This window comes from Acanthaster planci, linkage group LG05 (assembly GCF_054643075.1).
Source record: "Acanthaster planci isolate LZ-2023a linkage group LG05, COTS_SCS, whole genome shotgun sequence".
Lineage (NCBI taxonomy): Eukaryota > Metazoa > Echinodermata > Asteroidea > Valvatida > Acanthasteridae > Acanthaster > Acanthaster planci.
The window spans coordinates 4,112,289-4,131,741 of record NC_141781.1 but is presented as its reverse complement, the minus strand read 5'-3'; the positions used below and the strand labels follow the sequence as shown (position 1 = coordinate 4,131,741).

Genomic DNA, 19,453 nt, shown 5'->3' with positions numbered 1-19,453 from the left:
TGGGATTTATGGACCCAGACTAACTCCCATCATACCAGGCTCTACCAGACCCGAAACAGGGCCCGACCAATACTCCTCCGTCGTATACGACAGAGGGGTATTCGTCGGACCCTGTTTATGGGTCTAACCAGGCTCGTGCTCTTAAAAGAAGCCCGGGTAATTCAGCCGGCGACTTTTTATCCAATGACATCTGCTTTGTTTTAAGAGCTGAAATTTCACCGGTATGTTTACCATTCTGTCGCCCTGAGTCTCCTCTTGCAAACGGCTAAAGCAGTGGGATCTTTGAGATAGTTTGAAAAACCTTTTGCGAACACGGTCATAGCAACCTGTAAACAGTATCGGGAGAGGAGTATAACGTGTCCAGCTCGCAACCCGTTACTACAAGTTCAAGGAATCCCGCGAATGATCGTCGAAATACTGACGGCTTTTTACTGAGAAACCATGCCTCAGTGCAAAGTGTTCGTGAAATATAAAAATTGCAACAAAGGAAAAGAATGTCCTGACCAAGCTAAATTAGTTCTCAACCCACGCACAGAACTGCGCCCAAAAAGTCATGATCAAATTGCCCGGTTCGCAAAACAAAACCACACTCTCATATGGACACTATGTTTTTTTCAAGCAGTCACACACCCATGGATATCCATACACGAGTTGACCTTGCGCAAAGTCTCTCCGGTCACCAGACCCAACTGCCTGCCCACTCTACGTAGAGAGCGACCACTTCTTACAAAAACGCGGCGACTTTGTCCACTTTAATTTAGTCTTTACATACTCAAAATTGCAGACTATAAAACCAAGTTTCACATCGATCAGTTGCCGTTATCAGGTTATATCTAATTCTGACGGGCGCGGGCCGACATACTTCGGACGTCGCTGACACATTCTCCACCATTTCTCCAACACGTGCGAAGGACCTGTAACTCATATGCACCGTATACGTGCACACATCATGGACTGCCACACAATCAAACAGGAACCCATGCAAGCAGCAACTCCGGGGTCAACAGACGTGGACCAGGGCAACAACTCTAGTAAGTTTAGTAAGAAGATTCACGAGCCAGCTATTGTGAATTAATACACAAAAATAGAGAGGTATTCCTGTACTATCACTGTCAGTGACTAATTAGTAATAAGACATCGATTGCGTAATATTTAATACCCTTCTGCAAGTGCCCTATTTTGAATTCTTTGGTTGAACTTTGCTTTTTAAGCTCTACTCCCAGCACACTCCAGCCTTACCGTAAATACTGCATGGCTATAGGTGATTTTGCACAATGGTAGAAAGGCACTGTGGAAAGAGAAAGGGGGATATTTGCACCTTTTTCGTACCTACAATAACTTTCTACCATTGTGCAAAATCACCTGTGCAGTATTTGTGGTAAGGCTTATGCCTAGCCCACAGAGTGTGCCTGTAGATGGCAGCACGGACATCTGGGATTCTTGCAAAATGGCAGGCATCACGCTGGTGAAAACAGCGACATAAAGGGTGTAGACCACTAACTCAAGTGAGAATTTCTGGCCAGCTCATTAGCGTGCCCCTGCAGTGCCTTTTGAAAAAGGAGATTGTTTGGCCTCCAAAATGGTGAGATTGTGTAAATCCTTGCCAGGATCAACTCCCTGGGTCTTTGAGCTTTCATACGAGAGCAGAATGTCTAAAAACTACGGTTGAAAAATGGTCCTAAGTGCCCGAGAAAGTTGAGGGTTGCCACTTGAAAAAAATGGCTGCAATCAGACTTTGGAAAAATCCTTTTTTGGGGAGTGATTTTGTTTTGTGGGAATAATTTAAAATGTAATTGGTTAAACCACGAAAAATTGAAAAGAAATTGAAAGATTAGTGACCAGACAAGAATTTCATTTGTGTTAAAGAAATCTCAGGGATGTTAGTATGCATGTTATTGGGCCCTGAACGGTGCTGATTTTACACTGTTTACAATGGGGCTTGAATTAGTGGACTGTACCCATATGCACGCACCAACCAGGATCAGTTTACACAGTCCTTTCTTTGATCAGTATGTACACGCGTGCTTGTTGCAGTTGTTTTCATCAGGGTGGTTTGGTTGCTACCCACAATTTTGTGAAACTCCCGGATGTCAGTGCTGCCCCACAGGTCTGGGAATACTTTAGCTGGGCTCCATGGTTTGACTGAGCATGTGTGGTTTTGGGGAATTATATATTCGGGGACCCCCTTTTTTTCTCATTTTAATCTTGTAAAACTGCTCAGCCCCCCCAAAAACCCCCAAAGGCAATGCTCTTTTTATTATGCTGACCCTATATTTTTGGAATTTCGAATTGTAAATGGTGAAAAAAATGACTTTCTTAGTGATATAAAAGTGATAAACCAGCTATGCAAGTCAAGCTGCCATGTGTTAAAACACTCACAACTTCCCCTCGTAACTTCCCTCGAAGCTCAAAGCGCTGCCCTCTTTTCACAACATCAACCCTACCATTATTGAGCACGATGTCATGGTCATCGACCTAGGTGAATCCAAAAGTTAAAATGTAGGTCTCCCTTCTAATTTATGGGAACAGGGTTCCCGAATACATGTTTACAATTCCCTGACCTTGTGACTCATTAGTATCTGTGTTTGGATACATGTTTTCCAATCCAGTAGTGCTGATGAATTTCAAATGTCTCTCTACTGCAGTTTTGGTTAGAACTGAAGTGACAGGCATACCGGTCCACATGCATTTCCAAAGAGGGATTTTGGGGCTTGAGCATATGTTCTTGCAATTTTAGGCTACAGGATACTTCATGACCCATTTACATTTATCTCATCTTAACTGTTTGAATTGACCTTGGTAGATTTTAATTTGTTAGTACTTTTTTTCGTGTGGGTTTGCACGGGGTTAAAACTGCATTTCAATTTTCACACAGACTTGTTTCTTGGGCCAGCTGAAATTGCAGGTTGGAAGGAGTTCCATATACGGGCACCAGTAATTATTCCCTGCAGTGACCTACATGTATTAGCCATCAGAAAGCAAAAACATATCCAGAAAGGTTGAATTTAGGAGGGAAAATACCAAGTCGTTTACTTAGAAAACACAGTTTTCAGACCAGTCTCATAGGGTTCAAGTGGTGTCCAAATATGAAACTAATTCAAGTAGGTTTTCAAACCAGCCATCCAGGTTTCACCCCAAGAATGTGGCAGACAGCAACCCTCCCCCCCCCCCTCCCCCAGTTCTGGGGATATCTGGCTAATAGCTCTGTATTTCTCTGTCATTTTTTTTAAAAATGTGGGTTTTTTTCATAAAGTTGTGTTTTCAGACAATATTTCTGTGGTCTTTTTGACTTGGCACACTTTAGTTTATTGTCAAAATATATTTTATTAATTTATAGATTTTTGGAGTGGTGATGAAAACCTTTCAAGCATACAGCGTAAAATGTGGAAAAATGAACTTCAACGTCATTTGCAAATCACTTCAGAGGAGCTCCACCCAATATCAGGAGAATCTGCTTCTAAACAGAGGGACGAAAACATCCATAACCTGTTGTCCCAGTCTCAAGTTGGATATAGATGTGCTCACGCAACCACACAGAATGTCGAATCTCCTACTTCAACTTTAAATGCCTCGTCGTTACTAACAAATACCTGTGACATTCTGCCTAAACCAGAACATGGAGACTTCCATTTGCCTTGCGATGATGACTCTCCATCATCCCCTCAAATTGGTCAGCCCCTTGCCTCATCTCCCTGCATACCAGCAAATGGAGACACACAGTCAATCCCGCAACTCCAAGGATTGCCCTGTCTAGAAAATGGCGACACTCAATCACCCCCTCTACCGGCTGACCAGATTATGTCAACCCTTTGGGAGATCAAGCATGACCTGCAACAGCTGATTGCTGGGCAGAGAGCACTTCGTGAGTCCGTGGAGTACCTCCACTCAGTCCTGAAGCCCCAGATGACATGTATTTCATCATCATCCAGCAAAACGCAGCGTGAATTAACGCCTCAGATAACTTCAGGCAAAAGTATAAATACAGGCACAAAAACTCTTTACCAAGCACCATCAAAAGACTTTCGGTCTGCTACGCGTCGGCCAGCTCCGACAGTGACACCCGTTTACATTGCCAGCAACGAGACTGGAAAGTTTCTACTTGGTGGCTCAGAGGGTCTGGTGCGTGACATCTTTGAGTATCACGCAGACGTCAGGAGAGCATCTACACGTGCGGCATCCAAGCCAGAGGCGACGGGAAGAATGTTGTGCTCCATTCTGATGCGAAAGGAATTTTCCAAAGAAGACTTGGCGTCTAAAAATGTAACAGGCAAATCAAGGGATCCTAAGACCAAAAAATGTGTGCCAGTGCCAAAATTGGACAGTAACATCCTGCAAGCAATCTTTCGTCAGGCCAGGTTACAATTTCCTGATTTCCATGATACTTACACCGATACAAAATGTCCAACCGTTCAGCTACTTAATGACACATGCAAACATATTCGACAAAAGATGCTACTGGCACCCACAGACTAATTGACCAAACACTATTTTAAAGTTTGAGGGGAGAGTTCCAGTCTGACCTGCACCATTTTGCATGTGATTTGAAGATATAATGTATCTTGTTTAAATACCGTATCAGTAGAGAAAAATTGTAAAATATGTTACGTGCCTCAGGAAGGAAGGAAATGCAGGTGTGCATGTTGCCCATACTTAGGGTTCTCTAAATTGCTGCAGGTGATTAACTGACATGCACGCAAACACATGGTTTTCGTTCTGCTTCCTCACTGGCTTCATCATCCATCGCCCCTGGACTTTGAAGTTGTTGGTCTAAAAACAAGTCAGACAGTGCCAACAAAATATCAAACTCTATGCATGCAACTATTGGGGAGTCCGGTTTGCATAGTGGTTATTTCCTCACCTTCCACCTCTGCGGTCGAGGTTCAAATCCCAGCTCGGTCCACATACAGATTGAATTTTGGGTCTCTACCCAATTCCATGGGTTTTACCCAGAATATTCCTCTGGGTTCCCCCCACCTTTAAAACTGTAACTGCTTCCCATTTCAATGTGCCCGAGTCTTCAAGTATATGAAGTTGGTGCATCACTTGGAAGAGGTATATCCAAACTTAATGAGAATGTTACATATAAATCTGGTTGGCACAATTCAATACAACTTTTCAGGTATGCCCTTTAAGGGGCGGTTTGTAGAAGTCCTTGTTTCATCTTTTCAATGCAATGTGAGAGAACCTTTTGGTGGATGTTTTTTATGTGAATCAAATGCTACCCAGGTACATAAACCCTGCCCTTTTATTTTCATGTTTTTATTAAATATTTCAATGATCCATTGACTTGTGTCTTTCCATTCAATTTGTTGTTCAACATTTCACAATTCACACCATACCATTCTATTTTCCGATCTCTTTGAGTGCATGTTCTCAAGAAGTATTAATTTTTAATTTCATTCAAAATGCACTGCCTGCAAAGGGCTCAACTGGTTACATGGTTTTCAAGACAGTGTGTTCACTTATACATGTACGTATCAGGCTTACAGTCATCACAGTTTTTGAAAGGAGGCTAGTCATGGAAGCTTCCCCTGCTGAAATGTGGGACCTTCCCTTTGAAAAAATGAAGTCCTCCAGAGCCACGATTAGGCCAGCCATCAAATAAACAACCCCATGGGGTCTTTGTAAGAAAAGCTACCCAGTATCAGGAAATGACTCTGGAGACTGATGGTTCCCCGAAAGCAAAGATACTCGTACCCTAGAAAAAAAGGTCACGGTCAAAAAAGTTACCCAATATATACAGTGTACATGTACCTGTCAGGATTTGGACAGGATACCCAAGTTGAACGGCCAGAGAGTAATATTCCACAGTTGCAGTAGATCCGCTGTAGAATACATTTGTTTAACCAACCTGTAGAATTACCTCTTTCATATTTACATTAAATTAATACTATTGTGAAGTAACAAACAATAACACTCTTGAAAAGTCATCAGAAAACCTGTGAAAAAAGCAGTCTTTTATTACACTGTAGGTACGTTATAAACAATAAATCCCATGATTCGGTAACTTCGAAGTGTAGCCTAGCCCCGAATTTGAGGAGGACTTTTGCGATTCCAGAAGAGAGAGCTAAACAGTTTTTATTTGCAGATGGTCCACTGACTCGGGAAGGTAGCAAGCATCACCTAAACTCTGGTCGGCTCTTTGGACGGTAGACAAGACCATTCTCCTTGAGGTGTTCCTTGCTGTGGTGAATGCATGCGCCGTGGTCCAGTTGGAATTGACATAGGGCCCTCAAGGGGCGCACAAGGGTCTGAAGTGAGAAACAAGAACTGCATTGATAACCCAACAAGCTTTCTATACACAAATCATTTCTGATTGTCTCACTTTCACAAAGTCATTGATGAAAATGTTGGATGGGGAAAAGGATCCAACTAACTTTGCTTGGAAACGTTCTCACCTCCTGAATTTCCGCCCTCTTCTCTAGAATTGCTAAGGACACAGCAACTGATTCTACGGTAGACAAGCAGCTGTTTGTTGGCTGTGTGCGGATTACATATTCACTCAGATTTCCACTGGACAATTGCACCTGGTTGGTATAAAAACAAAGATGTGTTACGACTTACTACGCAATCAACCATATCACTGCCTAACACTCATCGCAGCCCAAAAGCTGCATTATGGAAAGCCATGCGTATCTTTACAAGGTTTCATGAACATGTTTCTTTTTACATTCTTCACACCTGTTGTGGTTGACGAAAGATGTTGTTGCTTTTGTACATGCTCCTGGCCTGGTTCCAAGTCCCATCAATCACAATCAGATTGTAGCCTGATTGGCTGTCCGGAGGAAGGGGTGGGACTTGGGAGATGTCTATCGCCTCTGGCCCTGGGAACAACACAAGGGTCTTGGGATCCCGGCAGACAGCAGTTAGCACTGGGTGACTGAGGAAATACAAAGACAAGTACATATAAATAACAAGAAGCACTGAAAAATGGCCAAGTGCACGATCCAACTTGAGGGAATTACCTAAAATACTATTGAAATTTCATAGTTTTTCTATGTATTACCTCTAACCACAAACTCAAAAAGCAGCTTGCTTAGTCAAATTGTAATCTCCAACACTTCTGCAATTGTCAAATGTGAAGATTGTGTTATTGAACAATGCCAAACAGTAAGAACAGAAAATCCAGTAAGAACAAATCTTTTAATCTGTTCTCGGGGAGAGTTCAACATACAGACGCCAGTACTTATTCCCTACAGTGGCCTATTAGCCATCAGAAAGCAAAAACGTCCAGAAAAGTTCAATTTAGGAGGGAAGAAAACCCAAGTCGTTTCCTTAAGAGAATTTTTCAGACCAGTCTCATAGGGTTTGTGTACAGGGTGTCAAGCGGCGTCCTTTTATGGAACTTTTTTCCTGTTTCTGCCAAAATCAACTAAATCTCATATAACCCACTTGTCTAAGGCGTGCATTCCTAGGCTTGACAAGCAGGTGATTTGGGTTAGCAGTGCACTCCCATTGGCCGATGAGGAAGCATTCAATGTGGATCTCTTTTTTTTCACACGCGCGACGACACCCCAGTAATGGCTCCTCATTCTTGTCACCGGATCGGCCTATAAGCATGGCTTGGGAGACATGGCCTGACAAGGGTTACATCATGTTCAACATCCCTCTAAATGAAACTATCAGCTGTAAATTTCCACCTTGGTAAAAGTACCAATATCACACTGTTTCGTATTCTGGTGCATTGGGCTCCTGTAAAATCTCTGAAAGTTTCAGAACTCGAAAAAATTCCTTATGTGGGCAACACAGACTTTCCCTTAAAATATTATAGCCATCAGAAAGTGATAACATGTCCTGAAAAGTGAAATTTAGCTAAGAAAGTTCCAAAGCCTTCGCTTAGAAAACACTTGAGTTTTGTGAGATAAGTCCCATAGGATTGTGCACAGGGGCATCAAGTGTCGTCTGTACATGTATATGGAACTCTTTCCCAGAACTATTCTGTGTATGGTGTACAAATGAAACAATACAGCAGACTGAAGTGTTGGATCTGGATGAAAACCCATTCTGTCACATTCAACTTCCCAAAATCTGCCCAAAATCTGCCCAAAATCCAACACTTGATTTTGCAGCATGCAACTACCTTATATAGGGCTTCATGCTAAACTTGGTCGGAAGTGCAAAGAAAGTACCACTGAGTTACTAGACTGTTTCGTTTACAAACTGGAGAAGTCAGGATACTCCAAAGCAAATGCTCAGGGTTAAAGTGATCACAAATATAAAATTCTCCTCCCCACACCATGCTTCATCTCGACATTGCGGCGGCAGACTTTCATTTCATAATTTACCCAATTTCGGAGAAGCGTCTGCCTCGAATGACGTGGCACTTGCCCTGCTGTAAACAGTTCATCAGTATGGGCACCGTCCGTAATGATCGGCTCTCCTCGTTTGGATGCTGAATCACGTAGACACACGTTGAGATGTCCAGTGGCTTCTCAGGGAAGTGTGGGCATAGACATACCTTGGCTGGCCGGCTAATTGATTCAAAAGAAATCTAGAGTTAGGATTCATGTCACAGAACTAAGAAAACAAAAATTATTGGCACTAGATTTTTTGTAAAAGAGTTCCACATATATGTACAGACAACACTTGAGGACCCTGTGCCCAAACCTATCTTGGTTCGACCACTTTCGGTGGCGGAGGATGACATCTTGTGTTGTCTTCATTGTAAGACCATCCTGGGTCAAGAACTATAGATTAATCAGGTTTGCTGATGGGAAAATTTGATTTCATAGCTTTCTTAAACCTGTGAACCATTTCACCGCAAAAGTTCGATTCCAAAACCCCATAGTGTTACAACACCATGTAAACCGTGTTGGTTCAGTCACACGGAGTGTGACAGAGTAGTGACTTTGAGTTCTCGAAGCAATCACAGCCAACTTATTTACATGTAAGTCAGTTGTTTCAAAAACGTAGACTTGGTTTCTTTATAATCAGATTATAGGAACAGGGTGCTTATGGTAATGAACACCCTGTTACCGGTCTACAAGAATAATTTGACAGACGTAGACGCCGCATGAAAACTGGAAATACCCCTAAATCTGTGGGGTCCGATGTCCGCCTTGTAGGAGGGGGCAGACGTCGGACCCCACAGTTCTGGGGGGTAAACTAGAATGACTCTTCCAACTAACCAAGCTCTACTGAGTGGAGCGTCAGTATTCCTCTTTTTCAAATTTTGGACGGGATCGGTCACACTAACGCTCCACTACATTACATATACATGTAGTAAAGTGACGACGGTTCTCAAAAATTCCAAAGACTCACCAAAAATACCCTTTTCACCACCTACTGGCTTTCTTACATGCCAAAGGAAAACTTTTGGGGCTTGAGTGATATTTCCGATTTCAAAATCTGTCAAAATCCCACCGTTGTCCCTCGACAATCACACAACACTTGAACCCATTCAAATACAGGTGCCTAGATTTTGCTGGCACAAGAACTCTATGGAGGAACATGGTCCTCTAACGAAACCGCATATGAGGTCGGGGCACAAGACGTATTGACCAAGAAACAGTCATTGGTAGCACTCCCAAACATCATGATCAACAAGTCTTGTGCCCAAACCACGTAAGGCCAGTCATGCATGCCTCTGGGTATAACTGATCCTGTCCAAAATTCGAAAATGAGGAATACTTACCCCCAAAACTGTGGGAGCGAGGCGGACGTCAGACCCCATACCACAGTTCTGGGGGGTAAGGAATAACCTAGGCCTACCCCAAGAACTGTCCGCTCCTCTCCCACAAACCCCACAGAAAAGATCCTTTTTCGCCATAGGCTATGCGTGAGGTTAAACAGGGCACGAACAGCCATTTTATTCGAGTTGTGTACCCATAGAAATATTGCTTCTTTTCCCCTAAGAGTTTTATGTAAGATGGCTTACATACCTTTGTTTTAAGTACCAAGGGCCAAAACCATGCCGTTTTAAAAAAAAGGGGCAAATATTTCCTGATCAGTGTCTGAGAGTCATGCGGTTCCCATGTGTACTTGCAAAGACGAGCCGTGACCAAATAGTTGACTACAGCTGCCATCGATACACAAGACATGGAAATTGACTACAGCCACTTTCCGTACATGTGTGTGCAATTCTTAGCCGTGCTGGTTGAAATGGCAGTTGGCTACAGCACGCTGGGGGTCACACTGACCAATCACAGGGCTCCTCCTTATTTTTGCCCAAAATGAAGGGAGACAAGCAATAGCCGTTGGGTGCACAAAGCCACTCAACAGAAAGCGTTCACTGCACATCACGCTCATGTGCACTAGTGCCCAACGGCTGTTGCTGTCTTCCTTCAATTTGGGCATAAATGTGTGACACGCAAGTACACATGTGAACCGCATTAATCTCAGACACTGATCAGAAAATATTTGCACCTTTTTCGGAAAATGGCATGGTTTTGGCCCTTTTCTTTCTAGGTACTCAAAACAAAGGTATGTAAGCATCTTACATAAAACTCTTGGGGGAAATGAAGAAACATTTCTATGGGTACACAACTCAATTGGCGAAAAAGGCTCTTTTCCTGTGGGGTTCGTGGGAGAGGAGCAAACGTCGGACCCCACAATTAGCTGGGGGTAGCCTAGGCCTTGTACAAGGCCTAAGTACTAACGCTCCACTTAACCCCATTAATGTGGCCTACGGTATGCTGCGCTCCCCTACAGCCACATGCCCATATACCGAATTTTGTTGACTTTTTCAAGCATTCCGAAATGAAAGCATTTTCCCGATTGGAGTTGGTTGATGTACGCCATACCCTCTCTGCTTCTAAATCAATCCTTCACTACGTAACCTTACCTCCTACTTTGTGAGAAATTTGCTGCTAATTTTTGAACTTCATACATTCATCATGTTCGTGCACACTGACGTTGACAGCTCGAATCATCATGGCGTCAAGTTTGTGACCCCTGAACCATGACCTCATTTTTTGCAAATACAGCACCAGGAATTCAGATGCGACGGCTAGGTCCTGTTTACCCGAGCCTAAACTGCTCACTGCCATGACTGCCAGCCCACACATGGGTAAACAGGAACTAGCCGTCGCATCTTAACTCCTGGTGCTATATTTGCATAATATGAGGTCACGGTTTAGGGGTCACAAACTTGACACCATGATGATTCGAGCTGTCAATGTCAATCAATGTGCACGAACGTATGAAGTTCAAAAATTAGCTGCAAATTTCTCGAAAAGTAGGAGGTAAGATTACGTAGTGAAGGATTGATTTAGAAGCGGAGAGGGTATGGCGTACATTATATCGAGCAACTCCAATCGTGAAAATGCTTTCATTTCGAAGCACATAAAAAAGTCAACGAAATTCGGTTCATGTATATGGCCCTGGGCATGTGGCTGTACGGAAGCGCAGCGTACTGTAGGCTACATTGGGCTAACGCTCCACTAGCACTCAGTTGAGCTGAACTAACCCACAACGGCCACACATTCTCCGTTTTGACGGAGGATCTGGAGGAGTTGCCGTCATATCAGTCAAAATCTGCTTCGTGCATGAATCATCATCTGCCAAATTTACAGTGTCTGCCTCTTCAAGCAAGTTTTCCTCTCTGATTGAGACTCCTTCCCTCTTCGACTGCTCCATCTTCTCACGTCTGCACGTACGTACAATATCATCCGCACACTCAAGTCTCACCCTAGAGTCTCCTGGTTTGCCGTTACCAGTTTGGGAGTAGGGTAGCTGACTAGAGTTTATAACGTGGCGCCCTCAAGTGTTCCAAAAATACATTTCCTTCCTAATCTTGGATGTGGTTTTTTTACAGCACGTTTGTCTAGGTGTGCACCATTATACATGTACTTTGGGAAAACGGTTCTTGAGAGCTGACTATTCTTCAAATGCCTCATGGAACCTTCCCCCGTGGAATTACTTAAGGCCCTTTACGTGATTACAACCTCTAGTACAATCGGTTTCCCCAGTGTGCTGTACAAAAGAAAATTGGCCGGGCCAAATGTATCAAGAAAGTTGGGAGCACTCCCCCAGCTACAATCCTGCTGAACCAAATGAAGGGTAATTTTTTGGTGAATTTTCGTTGACTGCATAATGTTCTGTTTTGATGTCAAGGACGAAGGCATGTTTGACTATGGGACTTTCCTTTCTCTATCATTATCACTCGGACTTGACTGGGAACCATCCAACTCCAATGCTGCCAACTTTTTCAACAAAGGAAATGATTACAAGTTTTTTACAATATAAACAATTTTTGTACCACATCACCACCTGTATTAACAATACAAAACCTGGACAGACCAATCAAAACACAGACTTCATCATGCGTTCTTTTTTATACTTTCTGATTTTTATTAACACCATTCACCATCAGTCGTGGATGTATGCACAAACACACCCCCCTCTCCTTCTCTAGAGTGCTTTCAAATGTGGTTGTATTGTTTGAATTTTGGGCTCTTCCCATTTGCTACTCCGAGGGTCTATTCTCGTCCCATCATCTTCTGGCGTGCCATCTTCTTCTTGGACACCTTCTTCGTCTTCTTCTCCACCTCGTCAGGCTTGGGCACGATCTGCTCACGCTCAGACAGGATGACCTCCATGTGGCAGGGAGAACTCATGTAGGCTGCGGGCAAGAGAAATGAAACAAGTTTTCCTTCAATTAAGGTTAACCCAATTCGACACCACAAACTTCACACCAATTTTGCTCGGTCACATTTATGCTATAATGCACGTACCATTTCATTTCACTTCATTATCAAATGCTCTTTGCATCTCATATAACTGTGGCTATCAGACAGCACGCATAGAAATGCAAAGCTCCGTGCTGCCCCATTAATGTTATCTACCAAGGCTGTTGTGAAAATAAGAGTTAAGTTGAGACATTTCTGAGTATTTATTGCCCAAACAGTTCCAGCAAACAACTTTACAATCCAGCATCATGTGAAATGGAAAGATTTAAAGTGTCTCTTTTTGTCATTTACATCTCGATCTTCAGATCAGGTTTTGTTGGGTTCAGTATCATCTCTTAGTCATGGTCAAGGTTAGGGACTTCCAGGTTTCCATAACACTGGTGTGGACATCTATTACTAAATTTGTCAACTTATAACCCCAATTATGCAAACTCGAACATGATTACAATCTGATTTACATTAACCTTCAAGGGTTCAAGTCAGTAAGCATTATTTAAGAATTAGTTGCCAGCGTAAATGCTCATGTCAAACACATGAAAGGTCACAATTTTTTAACGCTATCAGAGTGCCAAAGTTCTTAAATACTCTACTTACGGTTGATGCGACCATGAGCACGGTAGGTCCGGCGTCTCATCTTGGGGGCAGCATTGACCTGGATGTGATCGATCACCAAGGAGTCCACATCTAGGCCCTGGGAGTGGTGGTGAAAGGGTGTAGGGGTGGGGGGGGCATTATTAATACTATAAATAACCGACACACGGTCAGAAGTATAAAAACCATCCCGAAGATGAGTGCAGAGCTTGGTCTCTGTGCATAAATGAAAGAGGGCACTTGGTGACCTTAATCGCTGCTGTGATTAAGTTCACTTTGAGTCATTCCCTGCACCACACAAATCCATCATTTTGACTGCCTAACACCCATTCGCAATAAGCAATTTCAAATTTTCTACCAAGGTAAGCAAACATTCAAAAAAAAAAGTCAAGTTTCCCACACACAGCACAGTTGACAAATGAGACCTTGTCCACTATGTATCCCATGATGCACTGCAAAAAGGCCTCTCTGAGACAACCTCTTGGTGGCGCACTGCATTGTGAATCACCCATATTGCAAAGGCAGCACCCAGTGTTGAATTGGCACAATGACGACAACCGTACATGGTACAAGTGGTGACTGCTATGCCCTTTCATAAAGAATTCATGATCACTTCATAAACAAGCCTGTCTAGTTTTTAATGCAAAATACACAGGTGCTAAACAAACCCTTGCCTACTACAATGGATAGCCGATCCTTAGTAAGCTGTACAGTCATGGGTACTTTTACCGATTTTGATCACACACCGCTGCAGAGGGAAGTGCTCATTTGACACAATATCTGAGGTAAAAAAAAAAGTGTGAGGGCTCCGTTACCTTGAATTCGGCATTGCTCTCTGCATTCTTCAGCAGCTGAAGCATGAATTCCGCACTCTTCTTGGGCCAGCGTCCCTGTGTGTGGTTCCACGCCTTGGCCTAACCACACACAAACGAAACAGAGGCTGGTGACATGTTTCAGGCTAGAACACATGACAGACTTGGCACAACAGCTTGAATGCCAACAGCGAGAAACAAAGAACTGAGTGACAAAGAAAAAACTACGGGACAGAACTCAAGAAAAGGCTGTCGCGGAAAGCTGGTCACTGTGTTAAATTACGAGCGGATTACCACTGGGGACAAAAGCGCTCCACAACCGCAGCGATGAGCCACACAGCGCCGCTGCACGCTAATCTGGCCCCTATTGGAAAGAGGTCAGCAGCGCGCTGTGCCAGGTTCATGAACAAAAGAACGTTACATAAGACCACACAATTTGGGCTTTTTTTCACAAGGCTGCATGCCTGGCTTAAATACTTGGGCTGTCAGACTAGAGTGGACACCAGACAGTCATTCGTGCAGGTGTACACATCCATTAATTGAAATGATAAATTGTTGAAAATTTTTTTTGAAAACTGAAAATCTTGAAAAAGTCCCGATTATGTGCACTGCATTTTTCAAACCACCCGGCAGCAAGAGGTTGAACAATTGCCAAGCATTACAAGTGTTACACACCACAGCTGAATTTACACCAATTGCATTGAATTTAATGGATTGCACACCAAATCACGGGAATACCCAGGACTGGGAGGAGGATACCCAGAGGTAAAGCTACCTGAGCCTTGCGACCAACTCCACCATTGAACCTCCTGAAGGGGACGCACTGCTTCTTCTTGATGACGTCATTCAGGAAACGCACCGCTTTCCGCAGGTGCATGTGCTTGATGACGGCAGCCGTCTCCCGAGTGTTCTGCAGATGATGGACATAACCATTAAAAAAAAAGAAATCAGTATAAGTTGCAATATTGCCCGCAGTTTGAAAACTACCACAAAAAGTGTGCTTTTTGAGAGGGGGGTTACCCAGTCAAAAGAGCTGTCTAGGTGAATTCAACAGAGAAGGAAAAGACTTAACCCTCCTTTTGCTGCAGAAGTCACAGACAGTTCCTTCCATTTGATTTGCCCTAAGTCATTTGACTGAATTTGACTGAAAGGACACCTTGTCAAGAATGCATCTTTGCACACGAGGGTTAAATCCAACCTCAACACCCTGTAGGTGGCTCCACAGATACAGAGAAGATGGCAGTGGATTAAGAGAACGGACCAATACAAAAGGAATGGGGGGGGGGAAATCTACGTCCAACTTACACGTAGTTCCCTGTGGCCAGCTGATAAAAGGTAGCCTGACAAGAATGAAGATATGCAGAATGAATAGGAGGGTGGGGGGGGGAGCACCAAGGCGGGCTTGCTCTGCAACTGAGAGGAGACCGGCTGAGAATAGAACAATGCAACATTAAAACGTGCCTATTACCTTGAAATGCACTCGAAGGTAGGAGCCACGCGCCTTGCATGCTACAGGAGAGTAAAAAAAAATAACAAAAAGATGTCAACAGCTGGAAAAAAATTTAATTTATTTCCTGGCCGAACAAGTGTCAGCAACACAATTTCCTTTACTTTGCTTGATGGCAGACAGGCTGAGACAAGTAAATTACACATGGATTCAGATGATTTGGGTCCCCAATAAAGTTGCTCTCTCGATACAAGGAGACAAACTTGTTCTACCCAGGATAAAGTCCATATCCATGACTACATTGTATCATATCAAAACATATGAAGGGTAGCAAAACATACTTGACGGTTTGCAAGGTGGATCTACAATAAGGTAGAAGGTTTGCAGAGACACTATGTGGATTATCTCTTTTGTGAGTATTTAAGGCTCTGACGACGATGGACAGAGCACTTACTGTTTATAACGTAGAGTACCCTTTCTTTTCAGAACCATAATACTCACAAAAGAGATAATCCACACGGTATCTCTGCAAACCTTCTGCCTTATAAAAGTATGAAATATTTACAAAGTGTGAAGTCTGTCCACCAAGGTTACGCTGACTGCAATCCAATCAAAGAATGGCCATGATTACAATCATGTAAACACAAACCCAAACTTCTCTTGTTGAAACTTTCAATGTTCCACAGCTTGCTAAAGATACTTCAAATGAAATTTGGCCTTTGGCCCTAAAACATCTTCAGGTTTCCCCAAGGCACTCTAATCAACCTTCCAGAATCCAACAGCAGAAACACTGTGAAGCCTACTGCACAAAATAGAATCCAACAGCCAGGAGACAAGGCCTTTTGTTCACTGCTCGTATCAATTAAGTCCAATAGACATTGACGACTGTTGGATATAGTTGGGATTAGCTTGGTTAGGGTCAAGTCTCTAAACTATGTTGTAAGAAGACGGCTGTGACAATAACAAAAACAGCCTCTCAGACTTACACTTTGTGGCGTTGTCAGGCTCCTGTGAATAACGTGTCATGTTGCCAACGCCTGAAAAATATCAAGCAAAATTATGGTCAATACAGCCCTACACAGAAACAGCGTGGAAAATGTACTTAGGGCCGATCAAAATTTGCTGTTTGAGGAAAGATGGTACCTTCGAGCTCGTTGACAAGAGCATTTCCAATTTGAAGGGGAAATTTCTCTTTTCTTCCCACATGTGAGTAACCCGCATTATCATTACTGGGATCTTACTTAATCCATAGATGGGTGCATTAGACATTTTAAGGACAGTTATAGAGGGTGAATTCGGAGGATTTGACTCAGGGTTATTTTGAGTGAAATGAATTAACCCTCCTATGCGGAAGTCACTCTTTGGGTCATTTGGTGAACACCTCAAAGAAGCACAGCTGTGTTGTGTTGTGCACTGCACCAACTGTCCCTCACAGGAATATCAGATTTCACTTTTGTGCTGTCCAACAACTGTGCTTCACTGTTTCATGTGCATCATTGTGCAGTAAACCAAATGCAGTGAAGAGGACTGCACAAAAGACCCTGGGTCATTTTGTGCTGACAACCTACTGTGTACACACTGAACCTGTGCATGTTTGAGTTCCATACAGAAACTACATGCTGACCAGTGACTGTGGGCATTGGAGCACATTTGTGCTGTAAAACCATAGGAGGGTTAACGGAAACTAAAGCTATGGAAGGTACACTGTACTCGGACCCTACTATCGCTTGACCATGTCCAAATGTTAAACAAAAAAGCAATCTGTAGGGTCCAAGTTACTCGGACTACTACTACTAGTTTACGGGCTTTACAGTCACTTCACCCCATTTCCACTTTGCCCCGAACCACTTCACCCCTAACTACTTCGCCCCATCCCCACATCGCCCCATCCCCACTTCGCTCCATTTCCACTTTGTCGCTGTGCTCCAGTGCGTTACAAGCCTCTTTCAAAAAACGGTCGAGAGAGGAGTTCCACAAACGACATGTAGTTATTATAGTAAACTCTACGGCATTCACTAATTGAATATCGACTGTGTTGTCCATATGGTGAATTAATAATGCGAATGGTTGGACTAGCATTGGGTTTATTTCTAATCCTCTTCAAGTTTATTTCAAAGCGATACAAACAATTCTGTTCACATCATTCTGGTAATCATCCAGACACCTGTGCCCAGGCGATTGGATAAAGCTTGGTGCGGTTATACTATATACCGCAAAACACCGAAAAATACCGGAAAATACTGAAAAACAACCGGAAAACACCTAAACACAGGAAACCTACTGAAAACACAGGAAAACTACTGAAACACACTAATTATCAGAAAACAACCTATATACCGGAAAACACTGAAAACCAATAACCAACCAGAAGACGTTTCTTGAAACACCTACCAACCGCTGGAAAACGTACAAAACGAAAATTATCAAATGCAGACAACCAAAAAAAGTCACGAAAGCCTAAGAGACGAACGGAAAGCACCTAACAGGTACTGTGAATCACCAAAGGACGGCCAAAAACCACCTGCCACCTTTTGGGAAGCCCCGAAACATGTGAACTTGTGCTACAAACTTCATGGTAGCCAGCTGGTTTTTGGTGTTTTCAGATGTTCGGGGTGGCCATATATTGAATGACTTCACTCACGTTGTTCTGGTATTTTCTTGTCTTTTTGCCTTCACCCATTCAATCTCACAGGCTCACCCTCACAGTTGCCATCTTTAAAATAAGGTCGTTGAACATTACATCACTTGATCCCTAATCTTCTCAATGGCTGTTCCATGTCAAGACATATGTAATACACGGACTGAGCGATAAGATACTACATCATGTACCAATGGGCTCTTCCAAAACTTGGGCAGCAGTTGCTTTGGCTGGCTGGCCGCGAGTATACAGAACGCTGCATCCAATCAAAACTTGTTCTGTTTGACAACTTGATGACCTCATTCGCCTTATTTGAAATGAGAGATTGTGGCTGCTTGCGGCTGGCATACCAGTTATTGAACAGAATATGCATTAAGCTCAGTTCAATGTAGGGAGAATTTAAGTGTCATATATGTAGGCCTACCAGGGAACGTGGTATAGGCCTAGCCTATGTTGTTGTTGATCTTTTGTGAATTCCTACGACCTACTTTACATATTCATCGCACTTAACCATTCCGCGCTCTGCCATATATGAAAAATAATGAAAAAAAAATGTTTTTTCCAAAAAAGTTCTGGACGCAAATCTAAAACTTTCATTCTCAGTCATGGCTAACACAAACATTTTCACGCCTAAATTTGAATTTTCTGGACACTTTAGGGGGCCTATTGCTCTCAGATGGTATCTGCATGGAAAAATTGGTGACATCCATAGGGAATTCTTTCCCTCTGAGTGAAGGCCTCGGCCAAGAACTTGTTGGCAATAATCGTACGCATGTATGTACTCTGTGTAACGTGTTTATTTCATTGCAAGCAGGCTCATTCTTTGCCGTTAAAAAACATGGAAAAAACATGACGTTTACGACATATAAATAAAATACATGAAGACCCCGCCCTTCATAACCAATTCAAATATCACAAAATAGTAAAAAATACTGATGCATCCCAGGATGATTTGGATTTTCTCTGGGTGTATCGTTCTGTAAAATTCACCTCTACAGTGCAACCGGATCAAAAGGCCGTGTTAAGTTTTTCCTTCGGTGAAGTGGTTCCCGATATCTTGTCATTCGAAATCATGGGGGCAGAAAGGAACCAGTCTACGAGACAATTCGATAGAGGGCGTTTTTAACTTTTCACTTTTAAAATCCCCAAAACTATATGCAGAAAAAAAGGGAAAACGGGTGCTGAATTCAGTCTTGGATGGAAAATGGAAAAAAAAAATTGTCTCTCACTGCGGTGATGGGCATATGGTATTGTATTAGCATACTGCAGAGGGCCTGTGTGTAATACTGAATTGGCTTTCTCTAGTTGCTTTCAATAACAGTTTGTCGGACTGAAA

The 19,453-nt window shown here is 43.0% G+C and overlaps 3 protein-coding genes across 3 annotated transcripts; 1 reads left to right on the top strand and 2 right to left on the bottom strand.

Annotated features, from left to right (window-relative positions):
- The first annotated feature begins 357 nt into the window (after window positions 1-357).
- LOC147799021 (uncharacterized) lies at window positions 358-5,938 on the top strand. The gene is made up of 2 exons (XM_087136682.1): window positions 358-1,031; window positions 3,338-5,938. The coding sequence occupies exons 1-2, from the start codon at window positions 926-928 to the stop codon at window positions 4,471-4,473; spliced, it is 1,242 nt and encodes a 413-aa protein (XP_086992808.1). The 5' UTR covers window positions 358-925; the 3' UTR covers window positions 4,474-5,938.
- On the bottom strand, window positions 5,365-11,657 carry dtwd2 (DTW domain containing 2). Its single transcript, XM_022248971.2, has 5 exons — window positions 11,408-11,657; window positions 8,286-8,471; window positions 6,682-6,880; window positions 6,399-6,527; window positions 5,365-6,251 (listed from the first exon to the last, which is right to left on the bottom strand). The coding sequence occupies exons 1-5, from the start codon at window positions 11,575-11,577 to the stop codon at window positions 6,120-6,122; spliced, it is 816 nt and encodes a 271-aa protein (XP_022104663.1). The 5' UTR covers window positions 11,578-11,657; the 3' UTR covers window positions 5,365-6,119.
- A 610-nt stretch (window positions 11,658-12,267) lies between these two features.
- Window positions 12,268-19,178, bottom strand: rpl17 (ribosomal protein L17). Its single transcript, XM_022249026.2, has 7 exons — window positions 19,108-19,178; window positions 16,466-16,516; window positions 15,501-15,541; window positions 14,808-14,942; window positions 14,036-14,134; window positions 13,224-13,320; window positions 12,268-12,562 (listed from the first exon to the last, which is right to left on the bottom strand). The coding sequence occupies exons 2-7, from the start codon at window positions 16,503-16,505 to the stop codon at window positions 12,420-12,422; spliced, it is 555 nt and encodes a 184-aa protein (XP_022104718.1). The 5' UTR covers window positions 16,506-16,516; window positions 19,108-19,178; the 3' UTR covers window positions 12,268-12,419.
- Window positions 19,179-19,453: the final 275 nt, after the last annotated feature.